Source organism: Mobula hypostoma, chromosome 8 (assembly GCF_963921235.1).
Source record: "Mobula hypostoma chromosome 8, sMobHyp1.1, whole genome shotgun sequence".
Taxonomy (NCBI): Eukaryota; Metazoa; Chordata; class Chondrichthyes; order Myliobatiformes; family Myliobatidae; genus Mobula; species Mobula hypostoma.
Window position 1 is genome coordinate 20,730,245 of NC_086104.1, and position 13,713 is coordinate 20,743,957.

Here is a 13,713-nt window from a genome sequence, read left to right on the forward strand (position 1 = left end):
ATTAAATTCCAACTGCCGTTTTTCAGCCTATTTTTTCCAGCTGATGCAGAACCCTCTGCAAACTATGATTGCCTTCCTCACTGTCCACTACACTGTCATTCACAAATATGCTGATCCAGTTAACCACATCATCATCCAGATGACTGATACAGATGACAAACTACAAAGGACCCAGCATTGATCCCTGCAGCACTCCACTAGTCACAGGCCTCTAGTTAGAGAGGCAACCATTTACTACCACTCTCTGGCTTCTCCCACTAAGCCAATGTCCAATCCGATTTACTCAATTTACTACCTCATCTTGAGTACCGAGCAACTGGACCTTCTTGATTAGCCTACCATGTGGGACCTTGTCAAATGCCATACTAAAGTTCATGTAGACAACATCCACTGTCTTGCCTTTATCAACTTTCCTGGTAACCTCGTCAAAAAAAACTCGACAAGTTTGTTTCGACATGACCTACACACACACAAAGCCAGGCTGACTATCCTCAATCAATCCATGTCTATCCAAATACTGACATATCCGGTCTCCTGGAATACCTTCCAATAACTTTGGCACAATTGATATCAGACTCACTGGCCTACAATTTTCCTGGTTTATGTTTAGAACCTTTTTTAAACAGCAGAACAACACTGGCTATCCTTGAATCCTCTGGTACTTTCACTGTTGCTAAGGTGATTTAAATATCTCTGCTAGGGCCCTGGCAATTTCTGCACTTGCCTCCCAGAGGAACCAAAGGAAAACCTGATTTCCTTCGGGTAACAAACACCTCCTCCACTGTAATCTGTACAGGGTCCATGAAGTTGATGCTGCTTTGCATTGCTTCTATATACTGTGCCATCTCCTGAGTAAACACAGAAGCAAAGAATTCATTTAAGATCTCCCACATCTCTTTTGGCTCCACATATGGATTACCATTCTGGTCTTTCAGGGGACCAATTTTGTCCCCTGCAATCCTTTTGATCTTAACATATCTGTAGAATCCTTTAGGATTTTCCTTCATCTTGTCTGCCAGAGTAACTGCATGCCTTCTTTTAGCCCTCCTGATTTAAGTGTTCCCTTGCATTTCTTATACACCATAGGTACCTCATTTGTTCCTACTTGCCTATTATCAATCTTTTTTGAAAGTGTTAAACAATTTTAACATTGGCTTTTTTTGAAATATAGCCAGCAGGATTGAAAAATAAAGCATATTTGGAGTTCCAAAATGTATTTGGTAAAGTGCTACACCTTATTGTTTACAGTAAGTGTCATACATTAAGATGGACTGATGGAAAATAAAGGTAGGATATATTTGCTTTAGAAACAGTGTAGAAAAGGTTCACCAGCTTTAATTCCTGGGATGAGGTGGTTGCCTAATGAGAAAAGATGAAGCAGAAAAAGACATTAGCTCTCAGGTCCTTGGTAGCGAGAGCATTGAAACATACAACCTTAAGTAGCTTGACATGGCATACAAAGTATACTTCGCTGCTGGGGAAGTCAGGGAAAAAGAAATGGCATCATCTTAGCGTAAGGGGTTGGCTACTTAATTCCCAAGCAAATATCCCTTTTCACAAGGTTCTAAACTTTCAGGACCCTCTCCCGAATGACCACAGCCATTAGCTGTGGTCAAGGTTGAAGTAGGTAGGCTCTGGGAATGAGGCCATAAAGTCAATTTCAATCACTTATCAGAACAGCTATTTTTACAACAACCCAAATTGTTCTGTGAGAGCTGTATTCAAAAATAAACATCCAGATTTTAAAAAGAATCTAGTGCTTTCCCAGTGTATATGACAAATCAACTCTTCCCGGGCTTCCAGGTATCAATTATAACCAACATTTGGATGACAAACTCTGGCATCTTGAAGAAGAGTTAACTGGCTAGAAGCCCGAGAAGAGTTTATTCATCCAGATTTGTTGCTGTGGTAGAATTAAAATTTGCGCTGTTACGAGAAAAAGCTTCTGAGAGGCCTACATGCAAAATAATAGCCATAATTAAAACTATTTTGTAAAATTACACAGAGAACTCAATCATTTGGAGAAAGTAATTAAAATAAAAACATCATACTATCCAATATACTGCAGTATCTTACCTATAACAATGAATTAAAAAAAAATTTAAATAGATGTTGATAAATAGTAACATTTGTACATTAACTCTTCACACTTTGATCAGATTTTAAAACCACTTTTTCTAATGACAATATTAGAACTGTATTGAATAAATACAGTTAGACTGCGAATTTGATTTACAATCTTAGATTAGGCTTACCTCTGTCTGGTTGATGTTTGCATTGGGAACTCTAGGGGCATGGTGACTTAGTGCAGACAGGCAAGCGAGGATAAGATGAATTGCTCCGATCTCCAAAGCCATCCGCCTAAGGAGAACGCCATCATCAGTAGTCAATGGGGTGGTACTGAATAAAGTGCGCAAAACATGGAATGGAAGTGTAGGAAGAACATTTGCTGATGGGGACTGTAGGATGTGACCTGAAAATTCAAGAGAAAATGAAAAGGATTTTTTAAAAAAACTGTTTTGATGACTGGATTCTCGATAACTAAAATTAAAATTCCTTTTCAGCAGCTGGAGGTTTTATTATTCATTAATGTTCAAAAATTACAAATTGAACAAATAACTACCTGCTGTATATGCAAATGTTTTCCACAATGCCATTTGCTCATAACATGATGCAATTTTCTAAAAGAGCTAGTGACTGTGAACCATTATTTTATTAATTTAGAGATACAGCATAGTAACAGGCCCTTCCAGCCCAAGGAATCCAGGCTGCCTAATTACACCAATGTGACCAGTTAACCTATGCCTTTGGATGTATGGGTTAGTTCAGGGGTCCCCAACCTTTTTTGCACCGTGGACCAGTTTAATATTGACAATATTCTTGTGGACTGGCTGATGGGGGGGGGGGGGGCGGGAGGGTGTTCAAGTTCAACAGTGCGTGACAGGGAATGAGGAAAGGTGCAGCTGACTCGCAATCGTTTCATATCGCCAAATCATATTGTTTCTTCGCGGCCCGGTACCACATGCTTTGCGGCCCCGGTGGTTGGGACCACTGGGTTAGTTAGCTGGTCACATGAATGTAATTGTCTTAATTATCATTTTCGGTTGCTCCCCCAGGATCAAGGATGACTTGCTTTTTTGGGATATCAGCAGGCCAATGAAGCCAATGCATGGCCCTGCAAATAGGTGTTCTCCTTCAGCTACTTTCACTGATCTTCTGTGTGTTTCTACGTGTGAATTTCACACTCTCAATCTCAGATGTACCACAAAGCTCACGATAACAGAAAACGCTAGAAATACTCAGCAAACTAGGTGACATCTGGGAGAAGAAACAGAGTTAACTTGGCAGATTGAAGACCCTTCATCCAGATGAAGTTAACATAAGAACATAAGGAATAGGAGGAGGAGCAGGCCATCTGGCCTGGTGAGCCTGCTCCATCATTCAATAAGATCATGGCTGATCTGACCATGGACTCATCTCCACCCACCTGCCATAACCCTTAATTCCCCTATAATGCAAAAATCTATCCAACCTTAAATATTATTACTGGGGTAATCTCCACTGCTTCATTGGACAGAGAATTCCACAGATCCGCCACTCTCTGAGAAAAGCAGTTCTTCCTCAACTCCATCCTAAATTTACTCCCCATGTCCCCTAATTTAAGTCTCACCTACCAGTGGAAACAACTTTCCAGCCTCTATCTTATCTATCCCTTTCATTAATTTTATATGTTTCTATAAGATCTCCTCTCATCCTTCTGAATTCTAGCAAGTACAGTCCCAGGCATCTCAATCTCTCCTCATAGTCTAACCCGTCATCTCTGGAATCAACCTGGTGAACCTCCTCTGCACCGCCTCCAAAGCCAGTATACCCTTCCTCAAGTAAGGAGATGAGACCTGCACGCAGTACTCCAGGCGCAGCCTTACTAGTACCTTGTACGGTTGCAGCAGATCTTCCCTGCTCTTAAATTCAATCTCTCTACTCATGAAGGCCAACATTCCATTTGCCTTCTTGATAGCCTGCTGCACCTGCAAACCAACCTTCTGTGATTCATACACAAGCACTCCCAAGTTCCCCTGCACAGCAGCACGATGCAAATTTTTTTTTTACCATTTAAATAACAATGTGCTCTTTCATTTTTCTTTCCAAAGTGGATGACCTCACATTTACCAACAATGGACTTAATCCGCCAGACCCCTGCCCACTCACTTATCCTATCTACATCTGTTTTATTTCCTATTTTTGTTTTACATTTTCCAGGATCTGCACTTTATAAATTTGAATTTTAAAGTTCAGGCTTAGTACAATGGGCAGCAGATTACTGACCGCTGCATGCTTCCAAGTCTTGGAAGACGTAGACTATTTACCGTCAGCACTTCTAAGCACAGGAGAGATATCACCAATACTGTGAAAACTCCTCCAAATCCACGAGTAAAATATGGCAACCAACGTTACCATTATTTCTCATATCAACACCCTCATCAAGACTAACTACACTCAGACCACACTGTTGGACAAGCCACATTGTTTGCATGCCTAATACTACACAGCCAAAGTAGATGTGGTTATGCAGAGGAAAGGAATCGAGGGTGGTCTAAACATTGCCTAGGAAAAAATATCATTTTAGTGGCCCTTGGCCTGTGAATATTCAAAGAAGAGAAACACTAAGAAACTCAAGCTAAGTGATAATTTGATTACATTATTAAAGGTAGAATCATGGAGAAAAAAGTACACATAATGATACTTACTGCCTTCACCATCATCAGTTACTCCGAGCACCAATCTAAGCAAACACTGTGCATGCTTCCGTTCTTTGAGGAGTACTTCAGCATAACCTGGCAAACGGAGGAAGAGTCCAAAGGCTGCAAGAGAATGCGCTGGGATGGGAGACATGGCTGGGACAGTTGATTTGATTGGCGGCGGCTCTGCAGTTATTGTCTCAGGGGCTTCATAAACCAATTCACCAGACTGCTCTATGGTGACCCACTCAAACTGTTCATTGTCTTTGGGCTTTTCTTGTGAAGTCGATGTTACCACTGGGGCACTCACCTAAACACACAAATAGAAGGTGCTAAAACGAAACTTTAATATATCAATCATTTGAATTCTGATAGAATCACGATTTTTCATTTTTTAAATTAAGTAAACTCTGTCAAACTGGACCCTAGCTGAATGATGATTGTCCATCAGCTAACTAAGGCCTCACCAGTAAATATGGTGAGTCTTACATTTAAGCAACAAATTAGACACAATTTTGTAAATACTGTTTGTTCTATCCCAATGTATTAAATTGTTTAGTAGAAGCAACTTGAAATCTTGCACAAAACTAAGCAAGCCAGTAGTAAATTTACGACTTGGTAATGCTGATTAGTGACAATGGATGCATCTGTCAAATTTTAAACTGGGCACTAGATAAATCAAGATGTCCTTCAGCAAATATGTAACCAATAAAGAGAGAGGATGGTAGTCTGGCAGAAACTGAAAATATGATACAACAGGACAAGCAGTTCTGATAGTAATGCTCTTTCCATAAGTACATTAAATAATCTATATGAATGATACAAGCCTAAGGTCTTGGGCAAGCAAAAATACAAAAAGTCTACCGACACTAGTAGCAGAGTTGTCAATAAGAGGACTTAAGTAAAATCATACAAGTGTGGAAAATACATTACTTGCAAGGTAATTGAATAATTCTCGCAGCAGTAGCGATTTTATGAAGCAGAGTAGAAAATCTATAGATAACTCCACAGTATGGCAAACAAAATGAAAGATATAGTATTTAGGACAAGCTACAAGCATCTAGGCAAGAGAAAAGTAAAAAGAAACTTACATGAAAAATTTCATTCTGTTGAATAAATATGGAACAAGATTTAAACAGAGGAGACATAAGAGACTATAGATGCTGTAATCTGGAGAAGCATACAATCTGCTGTTATAACTCTGAGTTAAGTATCATCAATGGGAGGAAAGAAATTGTTGATACCTTGGGTCAAAAACCTGCATCAGGACCAAGTGGAAAGGAGAGCCGGCCAAATTATTTCCCATTCTGTATTGAATTAATATTTAAGAATCTACTGAATACAGAACTCAAACCAGACTTTATTTTCAAATATTTGCTCTGCACTTGTTCATTTAACACAATCCAAACAATTCACAATTCAAACTCGGTCACCATGAATGCTGCAAGAGCACAGAGTTAATATTTGCTGAAAATTACTGTGAAATGGGCTGTGTATTTACCATCAACACCTAAAGTCAGCTGAAAGAGTACTTTACCATTCGACTTTCAACTTGAAATGCAACTAAATTCAAATAGTTAAATGATCGTAAATTCTGTCATGTAATTGGTTTAATAACTTATGATAAATACTGAACTCAAACAAGCAGAATTAATAATTTCTCAGGAGTTTAAACGGATATTCCTCTCAAGGTTCAAACTCTTCTGGCAATTATAAATTTGATAACTTCCTCCTTGATCACTTAAATCCAGTACATTGAATTGAAATCTCAGCTGTCCTACAATTTAAAGCTCTCAGATTTAAGAATTCCCTTTACTATATTAACATTCAAAGATTCAATATCTCATATCAAAAGTGTTTCACTTCAACATTACTCTAAAATATTTCTACAATTTCACTGACTCATAAACTTATGACAGGATTTAATTGCATTCTTTCTTTGAATTGATTATGCCTGTTTCACAAGGAATCAAGTGGAGACAATCATGATGCTATCACTTAAGATTTCAGGGGTAGACAGAAAAAGTCAACTTTTAGTGTGAGCAAACTACGACAAATGAACTTGAACCACGTAGGAATGAAGGGCCAGGATAGAGCTGTTTCAACCAGATTCCTAGAAAAGGTTTTTCTACAAAATGGTTACTTTGCTGATTAAATATTTCAAAAAACTGGAACATGCTGAAACTTCTGATGGAAATTTTTAACAGAGCATTTTGAAAAACCAATAAAACAGATAACAGTAATACAGCAAAGTCACTTGTATCAGGATACGTATCACAAACCTGAACAACTGCTTCATATCACCTTCACAGGTTCATGTTGTGTAAATAGCTTTAAACCAACCCTATCCTGCTCATAGGGATGCAGGACTCCGAGCTTTCTCTCAAAACTCATTCAGGACTGTAGGAACTAGGTTTCTCTTCCCCTCCTTCCAAGGGGCACAGTACCAGGGATCATCAACAGCAAAGATCAACACCTATACTCTATGGTATTATCACTTTGCCAGCATGGCATTCTGCAACTGGAAATGGAAGCTTTCAATCAGACTGGCTAAAGTCATGAAACGGATATGTTAATTCCATTTGGTGTTTCATTTGAACAACTGTATCTTAACTGGCATCTCAGATGAGAGTGATAAATGATTATCAAATACATTAGCAAATATCTTACTTGCTGGATAACATCAGGATATAACATCGGCAACCTTTCAGCTATGAGTGCAAGCCCACCCATGCCAGCAAACACTTGCAGTGGAGACTGGATAGGATTAGTTTCAAGCAAAGATTCATCCAGGGCACTGTCTAAGCAGTCATCACTAGGTTGCAAGGCTTCATCTTCAGGGCAGCTGGTCAACCCATCTCCGAGTTCTGCAAAAATAGTACATATAAATTACAAAGAGAAAATCTGCAGATGCTGAAAATCCAAGCAACATACACACACAAAATGCTGGAGGAACTCAGCAGGCCAGGAAGCATCTATGAAGAGTACAGTTGACGTTTCAGGCTGAGACTCTTCGTACAATTCACTGTACTCTCTTCCATAGATGCTGCTGGGCTTGCTGAGTTTCTCCAACATTTTGTACGTGTTAGTTAAAGATGAGTTAGCCTGCCAAACATGAAAACAAGGCAATACTGATAAGACAAGAAATTGATGATAAATTTATTCATTAAGAGGCTATCTTTTTATATTACCAATGTGATTATACAGTATAGCGCTTCAAAAGGGTGCAAAAGGGAACAAACGCTAAGCAAGCCAAGCAGGGGATGTTTTGCTGAGGCTTTATAAGGCATTGGTGAGGCCTCACCTTGAATATTGTTACAGTACTAGGCTCCTCATCTAAGAAAAGATGTGCTGCCATTGGAGAGGGATCAGAGGAAGTTCACAAGGTTCCGGGAATGGAAGGGTTAATATACATGAGGAACGCCTGATGGCTCTGGGTCTGCACTCATTGGAATTTAAAAGGATGAGGAAAGATCTAATTGAAACTTTAGGAATGTTGAAAGGTCTAGACAAAGTAGTGTGGAAAGAATGTTTCCCATGGTGGGAGTGTCTTGGACAAGAGGGCACAACCTCAGAATAGAGGGGCGTCCATTTAAAACAGATGTGGGAAAATTTCTTCAGCCAGAGGGTGAATTTGTGGAATTTATTACCACAGGCAGTTGGGTGTATTTAAAGCAGAGCTTGTTAGATTCTTGATTGGACACAGCATCAAAGGTTACAGGAAGAAGGGCGGAGAGTGGGGCTGAACAGGAGGGATAAAAAGGATCAGCCACGATTGAATGGAGGAGCAATTTCAATAATTTGCATGCTTCAGATTGCCAACCCTGAAACAGGCTGCTCCACAAATATGCACCTTCCAGGTGAGGCAACACTTCACCTGGAAATCTGTTGGGGTCGTCTACTGCAGTGGTCCCCAACCTCTGGGCCGCGGACTGATACCGATCCGTGAGGCATGCAGGGGTGCAGTGGTGGCTGAGACGCACCCAGCACATCGTTAAGAAAAAAACCGAAATAAACAAGCTAATTAATTACGTGCTCAGCTTGTTTATTTCGGCTTTTTTCTTAAAGATGTGCTGGGTGCGTCCCGGCTACCGCTGCACCCCCGCATGCTTCGCGGATCGGTATCGGTCCGAGGCCTGGAGGTTGGGGACCACTGGTCTAATGTATGCGGTACTCCTGATGCAAACTCCTCTGCATTGGTGTGTCCTGATATAGACTGGGGCACTGCTTTGTCCAACACCTCCACTTCACCTGAAAAAAGCAGGATTCCCAGGTGGACAACCGTCTTATTTCTTATCCCAATTCTCACTCTGTCATGTCGGTCCACGACTTATACCTCTGCCACAATAAGACCACTCTCAGCTTGAAGGAGCAACACCTCATATTCCATTTAGATAATGTTATGATGAGCCAAAACAACCAATGCCGATTGGTCAGCTGACAAATCCCAAGCTGTCTTTCACTAATTGATCATGTCCTAATCAACGTCATCTTTTCTAGTGTAAACAGGCAGCCTCCAACCTGATCGTATGAACATCGATTTCTCCAATCTCTGGTAATTTTCCCCCCTCTTCCTTTCCTCTTCTTCCATTCACCACTCTGGCTCCCCTCTTACCTCTTCTCTTCTCCCCACCTGCCCGTCATCTCCCCCAGTACCACCCCCCACCTTTCTCCCATTGTCTACTCTCCGTTCTTATCAGATTCCTTCTCCAGCCTTTTACCTTTTCCCACTTAACACCTCCTAGCCTTTTACTTCATCCCCCTTCCTCTGCCCACCTGGCTTCACCTATCACCTTCTAGCTTGTCCTCCTCCTTGTTCCGGCATCTTCCCCCTTCCTTTCCATCGACTGTTTATTCATTTCCATAAATGCTGCCTGGCTTGCTGAGTTCCTCTGGCATTTTGTATGTACAGGTTTTACTGCTCTTAGCCTATGCTTCATGACATTGAAGATAATGGATCTCTATGATTTCTGAAACTATCAGAAACTGTATTCAGCTTCTATAATAGCACATTTTTAATTCATTGAAGTAGGTGTTGCCAAGAATCTCATTCTGTAAGTTCTTATGGAGAAACAATGAAACTGAAATGGTTCCATATCCTCTTACGCAGGAGTCAAGTAAATCCATTTGGCGCATCGAGTCCGCTCCATCATTTCATTAAGGCTGATTCATTTCCCTCTCAGCCCCAATCTTCTGCCTTCTCCCCATATCCATTAATACCCTGCCTAATCAAGAATCAACATTACATCCTTGCTTTTATATTCTAGTCCTCTCAAAATGAACCTTGAATTATTAATTCTCTCTGTTTAGAAAATATGCTATCCTCTCAGAAGATACTGTCAGCCACTGCAGCAAATGCCTTAATGGATTCAACACATAAATGTACATGCTGAAAATTGCACACCAGCTGAGAAATTTAAATTCAGTTACCTAAATAACATTGATTAAACAAAAATTAAATCAGTAATAGTGATCAAGAATCTACTGGATTGGCACAAAAGCCCATTTGGCTCTTTAAAATCCTTTAAGGAGAATGCTGCTGTCATTTGTCTGAGCTGTATACAACTCCGGATTCACAGTCATGTGCTTGATTTCTGAAATGAACTACTTCATTGAAATTAATTCTTGAGGACAACAATTGTCGCAGGACTCTGCAGAGAGAGGTGTGGACAGCCCAGCGCATCTGTGCATGTGAACTTGCCACTCTTCAGGACATCTACAGTGACAGGTGCGTAAAAAGGGCCCAAAGTATCATTGGGGACCCAAGTCACCCCTACCACAAACTGTTCCAGCCGCCACCATCAAGGAAACGGTACCGCAACATTAAAGCCAGGACCAACAGACTCTGGGACAACTTCTTCCACCAGGCCATGAGACTGATTAATTCACACTGACATAATTGTATTTCTAAGCTATATTGACCGTTCTGTTGTACATCTTATCGTACTTATATTCATTACAAATTACTATAATTTGCACATTCAGATGGAGATGTAACATAAAGATTTTTACTGCTCATATATGTGAAAGATGTAAGAAATAAAGTCAATTCAATTCAAGAAGGTGGCTCACACTTTCTAAGAGTTCAGTAAAAGCACTCTTGCCAGCAACACACACACCCTCCACAAGAATTAAAGACGATCTTTCGCCAGGTCTGGGACTAGGTGAACCAGTGAGGCAGAAAACAAAAGTGACTTCATAGCCATGTAAAATAGGTAGTCAACGAATAATTTTTAAAACATACCCTTATCTGTTCGAAGACGTTTAAATGAGTCCGTTTTTGACAATCCTTGGTCACAGATTACTTTAGAGCCTAGCTTGACAGTCAAATCTATTGACTGGTAGCCTTGAGGGAGTTTGCGATCGTACAGAAGTGTTAGCAACTGAGCCAGTGTCACCTCTGCTGGCAGTGGTTGACCTGGAAAAGAACAGGGGGTTATTTTTGAGAAATTAAAAATCAGCTATTAAAATTTATTACAAATCTTGCATTCAAAAAGAACAAAACTCCTCTTATTCAGTCGAAATTACAACTTTTAAACCATATGAACACACACTTGTTCGTCAATTCAAACAAACATCCACCCTCGGTAGTTTAACAAATCAACCATGAAATAATGCAGCTCTCTCAGCAACAGCAGATTAACTGCAAAAATCATGGCACAAGGTTCAGATTAATGTGTGTTAAAGTGGTAATATCATAGTTCTGTTACCGATTAGTAATCCACTAACATGAAATAACTACACAGAAATCCAACATTGGCAGTTCAGCTTCTTTTCATTTTTTAAAACAAATTCTAACATCCAACATAATTGTCATGAAACTGTCAGAAAAAGCAACCAGTTCACCCCACAAAATCTGACCAATTTGTTACTCAAATGCTATCTCCAATTACTCTTGAATTATTCCTGAAATGGTTTAGTTGCATTAAACTGATAACCCAAGTGACTTTGCAAAGTCCTCTGTAGACAAGGTTATCAGATATGTCCCATGGATGAGGCAACCATCATCAACTGCTCTCGGACTTGTCTATCACCATCCCTGGATATACCTCTCTAGGTCTGGCGAAAAGGAAAATACAGCATCTTTGATTGGATAAAAGAAATATTAAATGGACTTTTCCCCCAGTGGTAATGAGTTTATAATGACAACCTTTCTGTCACATGTTAATTTACAATTTAGGAAGAGGAATAATCCTCTCTCCTTGTTCTGGATTTGCTTCTATTCCAGTTTTGCAGCCGATTATGAATGACCAAGGATAATGCAGTTCAAGGAGGTTCTGAGTTACTTCGAGTCTTCTCTGTTCATCTCTTTGCAATACAGAACTCAGTCTATTTGATCTTGGGTCTACTGTCAAACATGTGAATCGTGTGGATCACCAAAGAACTGATTGAATGCAACTTGGGCCTTTGCCTGGGAAAGGACACTGGCAATGATCCCTTAACCTTCCAATGAATTTGAAGTCTGTGGAGACAGAATGAGTTGTTTCTTTCTAGCTGGAGGTGGTCCAGATTTATAAGGCAGAGATTACTGCTGCCTGGCAGACCACGTGCTCTGTGCCAGGTATGAGGTCTTTATCTTTAAGTACCCTTTTCCTCAATTGAACAAAGGTTGTGCTGATGCCCTGAGGCCAGTTGTAAATTTCATCATTGATGTTTGCCTCAGGGTGCATCTCAGGGGCGTGTGCTTTGCCCACTGTTCTACTCTCTATATACCATGACTGCGTGACTAGGCATAGCTCAAATACCATCTATAAATTTGCTAATGATACAACCATTCTTGGTAGAATCTCAGATGGTGACGAGAAGGCGTACAGGAGCGAGATATGCGAACTAGGAGAGTGGTGTCGCAAGAACAACAACCTGGCACTCAACGTCAGTCAGACAAAAGAGCTGATTGTGGACTTCAGGAAGAGTAAGACAAAGGAACACATACCAATCCTCATAGGGGGATCAGAAGTGGAGAGAGTGAGCAGTTTCAAGTTCCTGGGTGTCAAGATCTCTGAGGATCTAACCTGGTCTCAACATATCGGTGCAGTTATAAAAAAAGGCAAGACAGCGACTATACTTCATTAAGAGTTTGAAGAGATTTAGCATGTCAACAAATACACTCAAAAACTTCTATAGTTGTACCGAGGACAGCATTCTGACAAGCTGCTTCACTGTCTGGTATGGGGGTGGGGGAGGCTACTGCACAGGACTGAAAGAAGCTGCAGAGGGACATGAATTTAGTCGGCTCCATCTTGGGTATGAGCCTACAAAGTACCCAGGACATCTTCAAGAAGCAGTGTTTCAGGAGGGCAGCGTCCATTATTAAGGACCTCCAGCACCCAGGGCATGCTCTTTTCTCACTGTTACCATCAGGTAGGAGGTACAGAAGCCTGAAGGCACACACTCAGTGATTCAGGAACAGCTTCCCTCCCCTGCAATTCGATTTCTAAATGGACAATGAACCTTTTTTAATATATATTATTTCTTTTGCACAATTTTTAATCTATTCAATACATGTATATTGTAGTTGATTTACTTATTTATCATTATTTGTTTTTTCTTCTAGATTATGTATTGCATTGAACTGCTGCTGCTAAACAAACAAATTTCACGACACATGCCGGTGACGATAAAACTGATTCTGATTCCCTCTGCAAAGTGCAGGGTCTTCCTGTCAGAAGGCAACATGGTACAGAGTGTTCAGGCTGTTTGAGGATCTTTGTCTTGAAACAGTTAACTGCAAAGCTCTTCCTTTTGTATGCTTCAGAGAATGAATCAACGTGGTTTAAAAGTTGCTTCCCTGTGTGAACAGATACAAGCATGGTTGGCATAATGAAGCTCAACTACTGAAGTTCTGATGACCTCAAATTTGGACTGCCCGTACATGAGAAATTTGTTGGAAGTAACATTATGCCAAGAAAGATTTTAAAAAAGCATTCTGACCATGACAGTGACACTGACCTTCACTGAGATTAGCTCATGTTGG

The 13,713-nt window shown here is 40.4% G+C and overlaps 1 protein-coding gene across 5 annotated transcripts in view; it reads right to left on the reverse strand.

Moving 5' to 3' along the window:
- The window catches only part of birc6 (baculoviral IAP repeat containing 6), a 279,832-nt gene that overhangs the window by 79,420 nt on the left and 186,699 nt on the right, over positions 1–13,713 (reverse strand). For all 5 annotated transcript variants that reach the window (XM_063055540.1, XM_063055544.1, XM_063055543.1 and 2 more), the window contains 4 exons: positions 10,984–11,157; positions 7,410–7,606; positions 4,749–5,049; positions 2,256–2,473 (listed from right to left, as the gene is read on the reverse strand). In XM_063055540.1, the coding sequence (XP_062911610.1) occupies positions 2,256–2,473; positions 4,749–5,049; positions 7,410–7,606; positions 10,984–11,157 (890 nt within the window). The remainder of the gene's footprint in view (positions 1–2,255; positions 2,474–4,748; positions 5,050–7,409; positions 7,607–10,983; positions 11,158–13,713) is intronic.